Genomic DNA, 18977 nt, shown 5'->3' with positions numbered 1-18977 from the left:
AGTGTTCTAACACTGTGTTATATACATTTCAGACTTTGAACTGACTTGGGCTTCAGACTGAAATCCCCTTGCTTTGGTTGACCATTTCATTGAAATTGACAAGATTTACATTTTCATTTAAAAATTAAATTTTTGAATGCAATTCACTTGTTTGTGAATTTCACATGATTGTCAGCTTATATAAGTACACGTATCATATAATGAAATATTAAGTGTTCATAGACAAGTTTATACAGTTAAAAGCATAGATAATCATGAAAAACCTGATTTCAAGCAGGTGTACTCAGACTTTTGACTGGTACTGTAATCAGTGCTTTCAGCAGATTGATTTCTCACATTTGACATGTATAGCTGTGGCATTGGAGGTATGTTAATGACACTTGTTAGTTCCTCAATTCTATCATTTTTACCATATGTACTCAGACTCCATTGCAATGCATGTAGTTTAGTGAACAAGTACTCTTATTTGTTCCTCTTGCCCCTTTCTCAATGCTTGCTGTGTTTTGTTTACAGGTGTCTCATGGACAAAAGCTTTGTGCGGATTGGGAAATGGTTTGTCAAGCCTTATGGGAAGGATGAGAAAACTGTGAATAACAGGTAGGAAATCTGATTCATCTTACTAATGGGTTTCACAATCATGACTGCCAAGCTCTTTACAACCAGTAATTTATTCAAAGACTGTTGTTTGCATTGAGGTTTCGATGATGAATCACAAGAGCGAACATGAGTGGTTTATGATGAATTCTCCTGAACTCAGAGATGCAAATCACACCAAAACTAATTAATGGTTGTCCCATTTGTTTTATGTTTAACATATAGAGCAGCTTTTGTTAAAATGAATAGGGCAAAGCATTGCTGCAGTAAGGAATTCTGAGTTGTTACTATTTGGTGTAACTGCATTTTGTACTCCGTAGGAATTAATATATTATACAGTGATTCAGGCTAGACAGGCATTCCATAATGGAGCTATTGAGTAAACTTAAGGACGAGACTGCACAGAGGTTACTGGGTTTTCTGCAGACAGATTAACAGCCAGGTTTTAATTTACATCCTTTCAGGATAAGTAGGGCTTCTGTTTTTTGGTGTTTATTCTTTTTTTCAATGCTTATTTTTAGCTGTTTTCGACTTTTATTGTTTTTTTTTTTTCCTGGGCTTTCGTTTTTGATATACTATATAACATTACTTTGTTTGGTTACTTTCCAAAATGTTTCAGCATTTTTTTTTCTGTCAAAATATTTATATTAGTAACTCCACAGCACTTGCATACTTAAGTTGTACCTTCTTTCCTTTGCTGTGTTCCACAACAAAATCCTTATAGTCTTCTACATTCTTCTGGGGTTTTTGTGTATAGGCATGTTTTTTTACATTTCTCCACAATGTGCAATTCTGCTTTAAATCCTCCGTATCTTAACTGTAATACAGCTTTAAATCCGCTAACAACCCTCCATTCCTAATTTTATATCTCGTTTTAAATCTCACAAGCGGAGTCTCCAGTTGAAATATAAGAATGTCATTCAATAGTTTGGGCAGGTTTTTCAGAAAGAGTCAATGATAGATACAAGGCAGGAAAGCGGGACATTGCCTGGCTGCGCTGGGAAATGCAGGGCGGACAAATCGATAGTAGCGCCCGGAACTACCAAAAATTGGGTCCGGACTACCAAACTGTAATGTTCCAAAGCCTGCGGGACTACCGCCGGCTTCTAAAGATTTTTTTTTTTTTTAAGCAGTTACTTCAAAGATCCTCTGTATAGAATATCTTTGGTTGCTTTGTACAGACAGACTGATAAACCAGCTCAGTTTACTTGCTGTTTAGTACACGCCTACTCAGTTGAAGCGGTAGTTATAGTAATCAGCGAAACCTATTGTGATTGGTTCAAGCCTTAAGATTCATGACATTACTTTTTATTTATTTATTTATTTTTTAAATCGCGCTAGTTGGTTGCAAGATCAGTGACATCACAGATAAACCAATCAGAGCGGGGAATTTTCTTTATACTTTACTAGAATGGCACCAGTGGGTATAGTACAAGTATACAGTAGGCTACTATATTTTATCGGAGTTATGGCTGAGGTAATATACATATATATATATATATAAAAAAAAAAATAAACAGGAGATAACACTGTACTCTCAGTGGCTATCACAGTGTTACCGAGGTGCAGGGACACTGCAGCTCCAGCACAGCAGAAAGTTAACAAATGTGCGCTATTTTATTTTTTTATTTCCAACTGAACGTTATTGTGAGGGAGCCCCCTCACATGGTAATGTCTTTATAAAGTATGCAAAGCATTTGTACTATTTTAAATGCATACTCTGATGTTATTGTTGTTTTTATTAAGTCAGCAGAAAGCTGTGTTTAAAGCTTTTGTTTATATTCTGTGTACACGTTTAGGCCACCAAGTTTATTTGTACGGTACCACTGTATTGTATAATAATAATACGTCTTGAAAACAAATGCAACACTTCCAGAGTTTAGTTAATGCACAGTGGATACTGTGAGTGTGAGTGCACAGGGTAAAGGAAAGAAAAAAAAAATCATTTTTATGTTTACGTGTTTTCAGGGGTGGACAAATTACTACTATGTGTGGTAGACCGATGGGCTACCAAAAGGTAAACTATGTAGCCCACCACAAATTTTGGTAGCCCATATTTTTCAGTAGATAAACATTTCCACTTAACACTATGCACCATTAAAATAATGTAGACTGATACATCTGTAAAGTGGTGAGGTTCATCACTTCTGAGGGCCACTAATAAAACGTTCTTTTTTTTTTCTTTTTTTTCTTTTTTATACCATATTTAACCAGATATTGCCAAAGTTTGCTAACAATCTAGTTTCTGTTAATATTTATACCAAACAAAACAGCACACGGCACTTGAGGCCAAAATAAATAGACAAACAAAACAGACAGTGGACGAACAGACAAACAAACACAGAGAGTCAAAGCAACTGTTATTTGCTTTTTCTTTCGTTTCATTTTAATTCTCTCCTCTCCACACCTGTTCTTCACTCACCGAACACACAACCCTGAGTGAGTGAAACACATGCAACACATAACACACAAATACACACATGGGGGGGCACACTGCCACAATATGTCCTGTCACCTGATCTTGCAAGCAACTAATGCACGATTAAAAAAAATAAAATATAAAATAATGTCATGAATCTTAAGGCATGAACCAATCACGATTGTATTCACTGCTTACTATAGCTACCGCTTCAACTGAGTAGGCGTTTACTAAACGGGAAGTAAACTGAACTGGTTTATCAGTCTGTCTGTACAAAGCAACCAAAGATCTTCTATACAGAAGATCTTTGAAGTAACTGCTTAAGAAAAAGAAAATCTTTAGAAGCCGCCGGTTGTCCCGCAGGCTTTGGAACATTACAGTTCGGTAGTCCGGACCTAATTTTTGTTAGTCCCAGGCACCCTCTGCCGATTTGTCCGCCCCTAGTTTTATAGATCATTTTTATGAATATTTAAAAATATAAATGTAAATGATTCTAGGTTGTTAGCAAACTTTGGCAGTATCTGGTTGTATATGGTGGCCCTCAGAAGTGATTTCTTTTCTGAACCTCACCACCTTACAATTGTACCTGTCCACATTTTTTTTTAAATGGTGCTTAGGGTTAAATGGAAATGCTTATCTACTGAAAAATGTGGGCTACCAAAATTTGTGGTGGGCTGCATAGTTTACCTTTTGGTAGCCCTTTGGTCTACCACACATAGTGATTTGTCCACCCCTGATTAAATGTATTTTTTTTTCTTGTAGTAGGTTTTATTTTTTAATGGGAAAGGGATAAAGTCAATGTGAATAGGTTAACCATTTCCACAGTTTTTCCCATGGTTTCCGGTGTTTATTGGCTACCATCGATTACATTTATTTTTTTTGTATTGGGGGTATGTGACAGGGTAGCCGAGAGTAACGTTCCTAGACCAGACAGCTGACAGAAACAACACAGGCAGGTACTCGGGTGAAAACCGCACTGCAGGGCCGTTTTTATTAAACAAAAATAAATACAATATTTTAACAAACAAAAACACTGCTCACTGAGCAAAAATAAAAGTTTAAACAAAACAGAGCTCAACCACAAAACAAGTACTGTGCTGGTTAACGCTCAATTAATCAATTTGGGATGGTCACATTCCACACGAGTTTTGTGGGACGGGGCTTCCCCATCCATGCTGTCAAACAATAATGGAAGATCGTATTTTAAATAAATACAAAATAGATTCAAATCAAAACATACTTGTTTTAAATAAGCACAACACCATACATTTTTAAATCATAATACATTGTGATTTTCAAAATACAAAAGACCCGTTCTAACACAAAAACGATACACATATTTATAAGCAGGGCTTTGCCCTGCTCCCTCTAAGTGCAGGGCATTTCCACCCTGCCGCATGGTGTTTTATTGGTTAAAACCGAAAATCGGAAGCCCTAATCATAATTTAAGAATAGTTTTATCATTACTAAACCAACATCACCTAAAGGCATTAATAGTTACTAATAAAGAGGTTGCATGGCAGCTAAAATACTTTCTTAAATCTTTCCTGTTGTCTACTTTCACTTTATACTGTGGGTCTCAAATGTGCAGTTTTGAAAGAAAAATAAAATATCACAATCCTGTAATTTCATTGAAAATAGATTTTCTTTCCCAAATGTAGAACCAGATATCACCTCTTTCAGATATTCTCATTTGAAACCTATGTAGTGAGTGGATATGCATAGTGTGGAAAACTCAGACTTCATTAGAGTATAATATTTCCTGCACTCCAGTCACATCTTGCCCAGCTATTCATCTCATTTTACAAATGGTGTATTTAGCAAGTTAATTTAATGTGTTGTTTAATTAACAAGTCCATGTTGTTTTTTAGACTGGGTTTACAAAGCTGTGAATTCAATGCACAGGGTTTGCCATGTCCTGTTTAGTGTGAGAGGGCAACTTTGTGTATTGTGAGATGGAGATTGAGCTAGTCAGGTACAGCAATATCTGTCGTGTGAGAGATGTTAACGTGTGGACGTTTTCATTATTGAAGATTACCAGCGATTTTGTTAGTCAGAGAGCGGCAGGAGTGGATTGATGCCTTGTATTTAGTCATTTGAAATACCATCTACAGTTTCTGAATAATCATGCTTTGTCTGTGAAATATGCATTTGAAACAGTACGTTCACTCTCTGTCATTCTCTATTTATGTACTACCAGTGTAATAACTGTCTCGGCAAAAAGGTAATTTTTCTGCCACTTTCTTTAAACGTCTGTCCCCTCGGCGGTGGAAGCAACTGCGAGTTTGTAACTGTTATCTAACTTGTTTATTTTTGGTTTGGTAGCTGGGCTTTAAAAAGAGGTCCTGGTAATGCTTTTGAGTAAACTTCACTCTAGCACTTGAGAGTGCGAGGGGGTAATTGCAGACTTGCTGAACAGTGGTAGTGGAGTTCACCTCGCTGATAATAGAGGGGAACCGCTCCCTCAGATCTGATTGCAGGCTGTGGTTTAGCTTCCCATTTGCTAAATGTGGCGGGATGTTACTACATTATTGTTACCTTGAAATTACCCAGACAGGGGCTGATAAACCCACTCGATACTGTGGAACTGACAGCGTTGCCTGTGTGCTCTGTTAGCAGAGTCCTCCCGCTGTGTGAAAGCGAGACAGTGAATTATTAAGGCAGCTCAGAGGGAGAGGAGGGGGGGTACAAGTCAGCTTGTATTGTATCATCCATAACTATGAAACACTCAATAGTTCTAAATGTAGAACTACTCAAAGAAACATAAGAAATGCATGTCTTCTGAGAAACATTAGCCATTTTGATTTTATTAGTGCTTACAAAACAATGCCATACAACATTTTTAGTTTTCTACTTCTAATAAACACAATTGATTTCAAAAGTTTATTTGATTATATAACATGATATGGTTAAATAAATCTGAGAGCAATGTCTTTCAGGAAGTCTGTCATGGCTTTACTTCCTTGCTCTTAACCTCAGCCAAACTATTATTTTTCACTAGCACAATCTGGGAGCTAAAATTAGCAAATGGCAGTTAATCTACTGCAATTAATTAGACTGAAATGCATTTCATTTTTATTTCTCTACATTTGTTTTCAGCAGTACCGTTCTTGATTACAGTATTTCTATGCGTTCTTTCAAAGTTCTTAAAATGGTGAGTTTAAACTTAGTTTTCTCTGCAACAGCTGACCGTGCTCTAGTGCAAAACTACATTTACAGTTTTTCATTATGCTAGTCTTAAATTACTGTGCCTGCTTCTTTTGCTGGTGATCTAATGAGGGAATCTGCTGCGCAATGAAATCACCCTCAGACTCCTGACAGTAAACAATATTAACAAATCTATTATATCTGGGATTGATGCCGCTGCTAAATAACATGCAACAGGCAGTAACACTTTATTTAGGCACCCTACGATTTGACTGTTGAAAGGCAACATTGGTTTCTTGGAGTTCACAAAAAAATGTCAGCTTTATATGATAACCTTTTCACAAACCATTTTTTTGGTTTAATAATTGGCCTTTTTGCTGTGTTTCAGCCCTTGTATTATAAGTATTAGTTTTGAGTAACACAAAAACCTTAAGAGTATTTTTATTTTTCCTTTTTTGTTCTTGTACCAAATTTCTTGAATGCAAGGGCCTCATTTTCAAAAATGGAAAACAACTGCTTGCATGATTTCTTTGGGTGCAAAGGACAAGTTGCAGCTGCGTCCGATTTTCAGTGTCAGAGTTACACTGAAAAATTAGCCTTGCGGCTCATTGCAACAACTTTGAGGGCATTTCAGGGTGTTCCCTGCTTCTTTTAACCCACCTCCCAGTTTACCTGAAATTTTCAATCAGTAGAATGATCGCATTACGCCTTCTGCAGTAATCAGAAAAGAATGAGGGATTCTGAGGAGATCCCCTGCAAATAGAATATATAGGACCAGTCAGATGAACATGTCTTACAGAGACAGAGACTCTTACAGAGATACCAGCTTGATAAACAGGCTGTAGCAGATCTGTTTTCAGAGTTAAAGGATGATATACAGAGTGCTACTGCCAGGAGCTATGTCATACCAGTACACATAAAGGTTGCCTTAACCTTTTACACAACTGGCTCATTCTAAATACCAGCTGGGGATGTTTCTGGTATCTGCCAGGCTTCAATGTCTAAATGCATCAGCTAGGTAATGGCTGCTTTGGTTAAGAGGGCAAATAAATGCATCGTTTTTCCTATGTCCCCTGCAAGCAACACTTCCAGCTGGACTTCGACTGAAGTGCCAACGTAACCTGCAGATGTTTCTGGCTGCAGAACAGTAGACGGCGCTTACTGAGTCTTAAAATATCCTGGCCACCGACTCCCCCTGATCAGATGTATTTTAATAATTAGACACCTGTTCTTCAGCAGTGTATGTGTGGTTGTGGGAGGCCCCCCTCCAGTACCCCTCATAGTTATTTATTTATTTATTTGTGCTAATTTGTCTTTAGCACAGGCTTTAACATCATTATACCTTTTGCTAATGTCTGCAATGTTTCTTGAAGCCGTGCCTGCTTTTTTTCTGCTTTACAATGTTTTGTACTGGGGCCTTTTCCAAATAAAGCCGGTTAATTCTGTATTACTACTTGCAAAATGATGTGCGTGTCTTCCTCTGTGAAGTTTGCATTTGCTTGTTTTAGGGCAACCTGTTTGAGTACCAGTGGCACATAAAAGGCCTTTTTGAAATTACTGTGCTTGCTTTCAAAGGGACACCTCACACAGGCAGCTTTACATTCTGCTACAGTTGCTCGGCATTATAAGTACAACGGTTTTCCATTTTAATGCGATTGCATAAAAGAGAGAAAATCAACCGTCCAGTTGGGATTAAACATATTTTGCTGTCTGCTCTATGGTGCTTACTTCTGCTCGAAGACATTTTCCTCATACGAATTTAGATAAAGTGGGCAGTGTTTTATCTTGAACTTCAAAGTACAGCCAGTGCTGAACAATATGCATGCATACCATCCAATAGGAAACACACTGTAGCTTCCCACTAAAATCAAGACAGGCAGTACATGATAGTGTGATTTTAGCACTCTTACACAATAGCTCATCATTAAATTATCATTTGATATTATTGTGCATGGCATGTATCATGATACATATTGTATTGCCACTTGTATGTCATGACATGAATGTATTTTTACACCCCTAGTCTACATGCACACAGCAACATGTGTTCTGCATTTTATTAAAAATAGGAAAATAGCTTTAAGCTGGGATGGTCTCATTACTCAGTCTGGGGGTCTACTAAACAGAGTCTGGTTATATCAAGCACTGCCCCTTTAGAAGACGTATTTGCAAGTTGCTTTGTAAAACCCTCTGAAGCCTGAGTTATCCAGCAGTCTGTATGGATTACTGTACTTCCTCCAGTCTGTATCAGAGAACAGGGTTTAGTTTAGGCATTGAAAAGATACATGTTTGACTTGAACAGTAAAAGCAAAGCAAGCAGCTGTGTTTAAAACACCAAAGAGCAACAGTCTTGTGCGTGTGTATGTTCCCTCCAGTTCTGGCAGGGAGTTAATATAATGAATGACATTGAGACATTAGTTGTCGCTGTGGCAACGGACTTCGGTTGTCAGGCGACTTTTTGAGGTCACCGTGTCTCTACCTCAGCTAAATAAAATAAACACAATAACAAATAAATAGAAAAATGTACTGAATTACAAAGACAAAAAGCGTCTTTGTGTGTTACCTGGACCATGTAGTTTTCTGTGGTGTTTTTTCAAGACCAACAGGCTTTTCAGAGGTTGTGTTTTTGTGTTTTTTTTTTGCGGATGTTGTAAGTATTAGTTGAGCAAGAGTTGGCATGTCAGCCCATTGAATGGAAAGGCAACGGCTGGATGCAAACCACAAACCATATGGTTCAGAGACTAACGTCGTACCATTCAACTAAAGAGAAAGCTCTATTGTTGAGAGGTAAGTACAGATCTTATTCTGATGTCAGTATTATTAACTCATCAGCAGCTAGCAGGAGATTCATTACAAGCTCCCTTTGTAAAGGTACATACTGGTTGTACCTGGCCCTGCTTAGCTCAGGGGATACAACTAGACTCCCAGGAGTCTCCACAAGAAGGAACACACACAGGTGCAGTCTCTCTCTTTCACACACATGCACCAACAGGAAACAATGGCAAAACTGACTCTGATAGAAGCACATCTTGCCCTAAACATGCTCTGCCAATCAGTCCGGGGTAAGGCTGCCATGTTTGCCTTTGCAGTAAAGTGAATGGTAACATTTAAATAATTGGCAAAAACTAATCTTAATGAAAAGTAATTTTACCTTTAACCTCATGCTAATTTACATGGAGTGTAATATTACAGGCACACCAAAACCTGTTCAAGTTTCACTTTCATCAAACTTTCTGCACATCTACTGCTAACCTCCACAAGCAAACTAAGAATACAAATACTTTTTCTATTTTGGTGATAAAATTGATTTAGATTTACCAAATATAGCATTTCTTTTTTATATTTATAGCACTTAGTTCACTGGATGTCGATTATATGCAAGTGCAACGCAATACAAAAATGACACAAATTCTTAATTCAATAACAGACATTTCGACTAAGTCTTTCTCAGTGCTTTGAGATTTTTCTTTTTTTTTAAGGCATTGAAAAATTTTGTCTAAACGTTTGTTATTGAATTTAGTGAATTTATTTTAGTGTTTCTAAATTCAGCATGAGTGTGTTTAATAGTAATGGCTGAACTTCAACAGGGCGGTTATTTCGAGCAATAAATAAATAAAGTACACCTAGCTTGTAGGAATTGCATTACTAAACCTACTCTCACTTAAACCACTCAACATTTAGTATCAAACAGCGGTAACTCTTTACATTAAGTGTCTTACTGTGTATTTACATGGTAGTTATGTGTACTTACACATAATTTTAAGGTTATTATGCTTGATACAATTCTTTACTTGCCTATATCGTGCAAAAAAAATCACATGAAGTACACTAACAATTCATAACAATATTGTAATTATATGCGAGTAGTACACGTAAATACATAGTAATTAGAGACACTTAGTGTAAAGTGTTACCCAAACTGCATACATGATTCTTTACCAGTCATGAGTGAGTACTGCTAAGAGAAGCACATGGCTGATTTGAATACAATTCCTTAAACTCAAACTGCACTCTGATGGAGTTAATACTTCCACACTGCAGAACGATGTCACTCACGTGACATTCTGGAATGTACGTGTAGAATAACTATGAACAGCAAACTAACAAGAAAAAAAAAACAAAAGCCTCTGAGTCATGTTTATTAACAGTCATGAAAACAAATCTCTACATTTCAACCAGCGTGCAAAGCTCCAATCATGAGTAGAGCAGGGACATGCCTGAAGCACCGAGTATTGGAGAGCATTATGGGGGATGCAGTTCCTACCAGAGATACAAAATATTCAGTGTTTGTTTATAGTTTATAGAAAATCAGAAAAACCAATTTGCAAGGTTTGATCTAGGGTATGTTCAAAGTGGAATCGGATTACACAATTGAAGTCTGGATCAAAGTTATTAAAACACAGGGCTCCCGAGTGGTGCATCCGGTAAAAGATGTGTCACTATAGGCTGGATGTCCAGGCTATTCCATTGCAGACCATGGACAGGAGTTCCCTGGGGGTGGGGAGGGTTTAGGTCGGCCAGGATGTTTTCTGCTTACCGCGCACCAGCGACACCTGTAGTCTGGCTGGGTGCCTGCAGGCTTGCCTGTAAGCTGCTTAAAGCTGTGTTTTCCTCCAACGCTGTAGCTCCGAGATGGCTGCATGGTGAGTCTGCAGTGTGAAAAGAAGTGGTCGGCTGACGACACACGCTTCGGAGGACAGCGTGTGTTTGCCTTCGCCGCTCCCGACAACTTGAAAATATACAGTGGCTCTCAAAAGTATTCACCCCGCTTGGACTTTTCCACATTTTTTATGTTACAACATAGAATCAAAATGGATTTAATAAAATCTACAAATTGTTCTAAATTAATTAAAAATGTAAAACAGAAAATAATTGATTGCATAAGTATTCACCCCCTTGAGTCAATATTTGGTAGAGGCACCTTTGGCAGCAATTACAGCCATGAGTCTATTTGGATAAGTCTCTACCAGCTTTGCACATCTGGACACCGCAAAAAAAAAAAAAAAAACAACTCTGCTAGGACATTTAATTATGATTACATTTTTTTTTTAATTACAGTCCAAAAATAACTAAATAATAAAAAATATATAAATATATATATATATACAGTACTGTGTGAAACAATGCTGTAAAGTAAGATTGCTTTCAAAAGTAGACATGTTAATAGTTTATATTTATCAATTAACAAAATGCAAAGTGAGTGAACAGAAGAAAAATCTACATCAAATCCATATTTGGTGTGACCACCCTTTGCCTTCAAAACAGCATCAATTCTTCTAGGTACACTTGCACAAAGTCAGGGATTTTGTAGGCATATACAGTAGTCAGGTGTATGATTAAACAATTATACCAAACAGGTGCTAATGATCATCAACTCAATATGTAGGTTGAAACACAATCATTAACTGAAACAGAAACTGCTGTGTAGGAGGAATAAAACTGGGTGAGGAACAGCCAAACTCAGCTAACAAGGTGAGGCTGCTGAAGACAGTTTACTGTCAAAAGTCATACACCATGGCAAGACTGAGCACAGCAACAAGACACAAGGTAGTTATACTGCATCAGCAAGGTCTCTCCCAGGCAGAAATTTCAAGGCAGACAAGGGTTTCCAGATGTGCTATTCAAGCTCTTTTGAAGAAGCACAAAGAAACGGGCAACGTTGGGGACCGTAGACGCAGTGGTGGGCCAAGGAAACTTACTGCAGCAGATGAAAGACACATCATGCTTACTTCCCTTCACAATCGGAAGATGTCCAGCAGTGCCATCAGCTCAGAATTGGCAGAAAACAGTGGGACCCTGGTACACCCATCTTCTGTCCGGAGAAGTCTGGTCAGAAGTGGCCTTCATGGAAGACTTGCGGCAAAAAGCCATACCTCCGACGTGGAAGTAAGGCTAAGCGACTGAACTATGCACGAAAACACAGGAACTGGGGTGCAGAAAAATGGCAGCAGGTGCTCTGGACTGATGAGTCAAAATTTGCAATATTTGGCTGTAGCAGGGCAGTTTATTCACCGAAGGGCTGGAGAGCGGTACACGAATGAGTGTTTGCAGGCAACAGTGAAGCATGGTGGAGGTTCCTTGCAAGTTTGGGGCTGCATTTCTGCAAATGGAGTTGGGGATTTGGTCAGAATTAATGGTCTCCTCAATGCTGAGAAGTACAGGCAGATACGTATCCATCATACAATGCCATCAGGGAGGCATCTGATTGGTCCCAAATTTATTTTGCAGCATGACAACGACCCCAAACATGCAGCGAAAGTCATTAAGAACTATCTTCAGCGTAAAGAAGAACAAGGAGCCCTGATCTCAACATCATCAAGTCTGTTTGGGATTACATGCAGAGAGAGAAGCAACTGAGGCTGCCTAAATCCATAGGACATCTGTGGTTAGTTCTCCAAGATGTTTGGGCCAACCTACCTGCCGAGTTCCTTCAAAAACTGTGTGCAAGTGTACCTAGAAGAATTGATGCTGTTTTGAAGGCAAAGGGTGGTCACACCAAATATTGATTTGATGTAGATTTTTCTTCTGTTCATTCACTTTATATTTTGTTCATTGATAAATATAAACTATTATTTTTGAAAGCATTCTTACTTTACAGCATTTTTTCACACCTGCCTAAAACTTTTGCACAGTACTGTATATATTTATATATATATAATTTCAGATTGTAATGTAAAATATCTTTAAAAAAACAAAAAACATCTGGTATAATTAATACAAATTTAGACCAGCATTATAAATAGCATAATATATTATTTAAAAATGAATATGTAATTAACACAATATCTGCGATACATCATGATTCATCTGGACAAAACCATCATGTGACTTGCCCTAATTAAATTTTCTCTCGGATCATATTCATCACGTGACTTAATTTGCCACTGGACGTAATTTGCCATGACAGCTGCAGTCTTACCCTTTTTTGTGTGTATGAAGCCAGCTTGGTTTTGTGCAGGGCAGTGTTTCTGTTATTCAAATGGATTGCAGTTCCTTTAACTGCAGTGATTCCCTAGAGGAGCACAAATGGAATCACCACATAAGAAGCAGATTCTTCTTCCCAGTCTGTGATTGATTTCTGCATAAAAGCATTAATTGGTCTCTGCACCAGCCCATTACACTGTGCTGTGATCTTGGGGAAAATCACAAATGTGCAACTCTGAATAATTCAGTGCGCCGGGCTCCTGCTTTAACCCCTGCAGCCCAGGCTACACTGGAGTACCAGCACTAGAGATCATCTGTGCTCATTTTGTGATTTCTTCTTTTATTGTCTAAATGGTCTACTGATTCAAAAATAACTGTAATGCTATAGCAACTACAGAGATGTGGGGATCAAAATAATGTGCAATATTGGATTACTAAGAGAACAATATCTACAGTAGCATACAGAAATAGTAGGGACATATTTATAGCAACAAATGTTTGTGTATATAAAATAAAGTATACATAGTGTGGAATTTTGCCTCTAGTGGTGTACTGAGGGCAATACCTCCCTCAGTGCTATGATCGAGGCAGTTTAAAGACAACATAATTATTTTGAGAAATTGCTGGTTTTATTGCACACACTCATTGTGAAAGTAAATTTAACAAAAGTATTGGAAAACTCCCAGCTCAAAATAATAGAACAAACCTTGCCATCAGTGGCACCAACTAAACAAAAGACTCCCAAACTAACAGAGGATAGCTGCTCCCTTTACCTCTCTAAAATAACAGAATAAATGGATTACTAATGCGGTACAAATAATAAATACAAGTTTTTCACACTCAGTCTGTGGAATGCTGCAGTTTGTGTAGCAGGTAAGGTAACAGAGCAACAGCACCTATGTTTTTTTTCCCCCCAACAAAACAAGCAATAGAGAGCAATGACTGCACCTCCTGGCTATACTCCTGCCACAGCTGGGCCCCTAATGGCTAACTAAAATGGAAGTACTCCCAGCTGTGGCTAATCACCTTGTTACCTACTCCATAAACATATAGGTTTATAAAACTACTGGCCACTAGTGGCCTTTATGGGTTTTACAACAAAATGAACCAGTCAACATCTGTGAGATTACTGGACATCATCTGCTTTTGACCAACTCTGAGGACCCCCTGTTTTTTAGCCCTGTGCGAATAGTACTTTAGAGTGCTAATATTTTTTGACACAGAGCAAAACATGGTGAACACAATACAATAAGAACAATGCAATGCATTTCAATTTAATTTGTTTGACATAGTCAAACTCACTTTGTGTCACTCATGTTAATGCCACCATGTGATATCCTGCCCAGGACAAGATCCGGGTAATATCTTTTTGATTGTACCACTCTTTGGTCACATTTCTGTGTTTTCTATTACTAACAATGGCAACAGAATGGACAGTGCAGACAGTTGTCCTGATTTGTGTGTGTTTTGATCATTCCATCTCTAACACTCTACCAATAGGAGCTCCATTACTGGCATTGCCATTAATCACGTTGATAGGAATGCCAACTTTTGAAAGCCATCGATTTGACAGCTCCTCATGTCTGGTAATATATTCCTGTATGAGGACAAGGATCTCGTTTATGGGCAATTCCTGCTTTTTAATTTTTTTTTTATTATCAGTGCATTGTTTTTCAAAAGAGTTGATGCATTGACTAATTTTTCACCAAAATTAACAGCAGTAATAACTATACGTAGGAGTTTGGATAACAGTTGTAATTAATAACTGAAAGTCGCAGTGGTAAAGGCACCTGCCAGATAAATAAATAATAAAAACTGATAACCGATCGAGTACATTGCTATGTTGAAATATATTCGAATATTTGAAGAAACACGGCTTGAAATATATTCAGTGGCAAAAATGACTATGTTTTTAATCATTCATATAACAGAATACATAAATAATTGTATGAAGAAATATATCGTGCAAAGGAAACGTCTTAAATAAATCCCCCATTCTACTGTATAGCCTCCCCTTTCTTTGTGGAATGTCATTGTTATTTTATTCCCAGGAGATTCTTTTACTATAATATGCGATACAAATTATACCTTTGCATTCTAAATTTTAAGGTATATTAGGCATCGACTGTGAACTGACTGCTGGTTTTAATAGCTGTAGGGCTAGCACTGATTAGTTGTCTGGTTGACTAGTCAACTACAAAAGTGACAGTCGACTCCAGAAACCGGTGGCCAGCTACTTGCCCATGACTGTGCAGTAATTGTGAAGTGTGCATTTCAGATGGACGGATATGCAATTGCGGTTGCAATCCATTAAAATATAAATAATATTTTAGAACAATAAACCGTATTTTAAAAAAATAATGCACGGTGTTACAAAACAAGTAGAGCATCAGATATTATCAAATAGATGATTTATTAATATTTTTCTTGAAGTGGTGATTATCTTGACCTCGGCTATTCAGCTTGTCTTATCCCTAGTCTGCTGTGAAAGTCATGACATCACTCCATGCAGTCAGCTGCCAGTCAGGGATGATAGGAGGTGTAAGAGAACAGCCTGGAGGAGCCCCAGCCTGGGTGGCTGTGCGCACCACCACCTGCCAGACAAGCTTCCTGAAGGCACTGCTATTGAGCTACCTTCCAGTGGGCAGAGGAGACAGACTGGGGGAGAATCATAGAAACTGGCATGGTTTATTAGCTGAGCTGAATTGTGCAGCCTGTGTGCACTTGAGAAAGTGAGGCAATGTGGCCTACTGGTTAGAGCTGAATTGGGTTAGCCAACTGACTACTGTCAGTCTTCTATCAGAATATGTTCGGTCTGCTGTCTTGATGTCTCTTTTGCATAAGAAACACGTCAGTACCATACATCCCCCATTGCCACTGCTGTAAATTCAAGTGCAATTATGTGTTAATCTCATAGTAAAGTATGTTAAAGTATAAGTATTAATATGGTTGGAGGTACGCCCCCTGTATCTTCACTGGCCGAGGTCTGTAAAGCAGACGATGATTATAAGGGGCTTATCATGCATATTCATAAACCTGTTCTCACCCCTCTGAACCTGTGCTGAAGCGAGCAGACAGGACAGATGAACCAGTCAAAACAGGGAACTTCATGACAGGAGTCTGGAATCAGTGAAATGTTTCAGATTGAACAGGCTCATTTTAGCACCCCATATTTTGAATTCAGAAGACATATTGAAGGGAGACCCAAAGCTTTACCGATTTGAAATGAAAATAATTGGTCAGAACTGATTTATGACCAGACATATGTTACTAAAATTTCAATACAGATGCAATAAGGTTGAAAAAGATATTGCAGGAATACACACACAAAGCAGAAAGCTAGGGAAAGCAATGTGTTGTGTTGGAAACCGTACAGCCTGTTCAGAATCACTTTACAGTATGTGTTTTCAAGATGCATATAAAAACATATGGATGTGCACACAAGAACACTTGCATATAATCCCTACAGTCTGATACTTTCAATAACTTAGGCTAAAGTCAATCACAATTGAATAAGCCGTTTTCAAAAAGTGACAGACACTCCCTTAAATCCCCAGAATATAATACTGCTAACAACTTATGCTAAATAATGTTACTACCATGTTTAATCAAATCTGAATAAGCAGTTTTCCAGATATAATAATAAAAGCACAGCAAGTACTGATATCATAGTGAGAGCATAATAAGAATCGTAAAGCCCAGTAAAGCATAAAAACCATGGCAAACCATAGTAAACTATCAGACTTTAAAATCATGGGAAAAGTGCAAAATGACTGGGGGGAACTCTTCTAAGGGTATGCACCTGATGTTTAGAAAGTGCAGTTTGACCATTACTGTGGATCAGGGAATGTTATTAATGTAATACAGAATTTAGCATGGACACTCTGCACCCTCTGTAGGGCATTTAGAGAATTACACCATAACAATGTCACGATAACACATCATTAGAAACTACATTTTTAGAGGCCACAAACTGATCATACAATCATCTTTCTATCATAAATATTATAATTTGGGCTTATATGAATAATTAACCAATAATGAAGATGCTCCCATATGTGGGATCGTGAAGACAGCAAATCATAATCTCATTCAGAGCCAGTAAAGTGTGTTCTTGTGGTTGAGCTAAGGTACTGAACAGAAGCTGTATGACCCAGTGGTTAGAGCTGAGATATTGTGAGGTGTAGTGGTTAGACCTGAGTGACTGGTAGCAGTAGTGTAGCCTAGTAGTTAGAGCTGAGGGACTTGGAGGTGTGTGGTCTAGTGGTGTAGCCTAGTTTATTAGTGAATTCATTCATTCATTTTAGTGTATTTATATTTAGCTCATCAGAAATAAACCCCTTGAGAGGCTAATCACATTATACCATTTCTACAGACATTGTATATACCATTTAAACAAAATAATTAAATCCCAATCTATAATCTTCTTTTTAAAAGCAGACCGACTTGATACAGTTAATAAAATAATTTCATAAATTTTCACAATTTCACCCTCCAGGAAAGTGCAAGACAGTTTAAAGCATGGCTTACGAAGAAGGAGATCTTTAACCTGCTGTACTACCAGATACCATGATATCTAAAATGTGTTTCTTTCAAAAGTGCACATTTTGAGACCTATGTTTTGAATGGATGTGCATGGTGGGGAAAAAACAAACCTATGGAACTAATTTGTTAGCCCTAATCACCTAAATACTGGGCATCACAATCTTTAGGAGCTCTGTCCAAAGCCAGGAGACCAAAACCAGCTTAACCAAAGTTAAGCTGGTTTTACACAGTGATGTGTTAGTAAGTCAGAACCAATCTGTTTTGTTTCCCTCAGTGAGCACCTGTCCTGCGCGTTTACATTCTTCCTGCACGGTGAAAGCAATGTCTGCACAAGTGTGGAGATCGCTCAGCACCAGCCGGTGTACCTGATCAATGAAGAGCACATCACCATCGCCCAGAGCAGAGCAGCCCCCTGCCAAGGTGAGTCCTGGGGCCTGAGCCTCACACAGATCACAGGGCTCATTACTACTGGGATAGTAGAACGTGGTACTAATACAAGCACAACACACAGTCAAATACCATCCGTGCTTCCAAATAATGGTAGCTTATGTTACAAAGCTAGACCTGTGGTATTTCTCTGCTGACTGCTGCTGTCTCTCTCTCTCTTCAGTGATTCTGAGCCCCTATGGCCTGAGCGGGACCCTCACTGGCCAGGCCTACAAGATGTCTGACCCGGCGGCCCGCAAGCTGATGGAGGAGTGGTGCTACTTCTACCCCATGGTGCTGCGCAGGAGGGAGAGCGAGCGGGCCGACGGGGAGCCAGGCTACGACAACAGCAGCCACGTGGCGGTGGAGGTCATTGTGGGTATGTAAACCACTCAGCTGCGCGATTTCTTCTTCCGTTCGTTTCCTTTGCATTTTCTGCAAAATAGGCCCTGAATGTAAAATACGAAGACTATACCTTTTGTAAAAGGGATCTTCAAATATAAAGGGTATGTGATAGTGATTTTTATTCCACTCAAAGAAACTGCTTTGTGTTCTTTACAGTTCATTTTTGTGAGTATTGAACTTGTTTGTATTGTAAGTTTAGTGTATGTAACAGGGTGGAGGCTAGGCATGAACCAGCGACTCCGCAAGCAAACATCTTAACCACTATACAAAAAAGCTGGGCTCATCTGCATTTGTGAGGATATATCTTTTAACCTTCTTTCATCTCACAGGGGTCAGAATCTGTAAAGGCAGTGTGTCACGCAACACTGCCCGTCACATATATCATTTTTATGTGCCTGCTGTCAGTCTGGACTCTCTTGAAAGGGAGATTTTGCTCTAATGGGCAGGATGTTAAAGATTGGAAAATAATTTCTAACTCTGCACCCCCACTCTATTTCTGTTGTTTCCATTTTCAAAA

At 38.4% G+C, this 18977-nt stretch overlaps 1 protein-coding gene across 1 annotated transcript in view; it reads left to right on the top strand.

Annotated features, from left to right (window-relative positions):
• LOC121297027 (mediator of RNA polymerase II transcription subunit 13-like) overlaps positions 1-18977 on the top strand; it is a 135413-nt gene that overhangs the window by 77629 nt on the left and 38807 nt on the right. The window contains exons 4-6 of the mRNA XM_041223042.1: positions 514-597; positions 17904-18049; positions 18240-18434. Of these exons, the coding sequence (XP_041078976.1) occupies positions 514-597; positions 17904-18049; positions 18240-18434 (425 nt within the window). The remainder of the gene's footprint in view (positions 1-513; positions 598-17903; positions 18050-18239; positions 18435-18977) is intronic.

Source organism: Polyodon spathula, chromosome 22, assembly GCF_017654505.1.
Source record: "Polyodon spathula isolate WHYD16114869_AA chromosome 22, ASM1765450v1, whole genome shotgun sequence".
In the NCBI taxonomy this organism is placed as follows: Eukaryota; Metazoa; Chordata; class Actinopteri; order Acipenseriformes; family Polyodontidae; genus Polyodon; species Polyodon spathula.
This window is presented reverse-complemented; position numbering and strand designations above follow the sequence as displayed.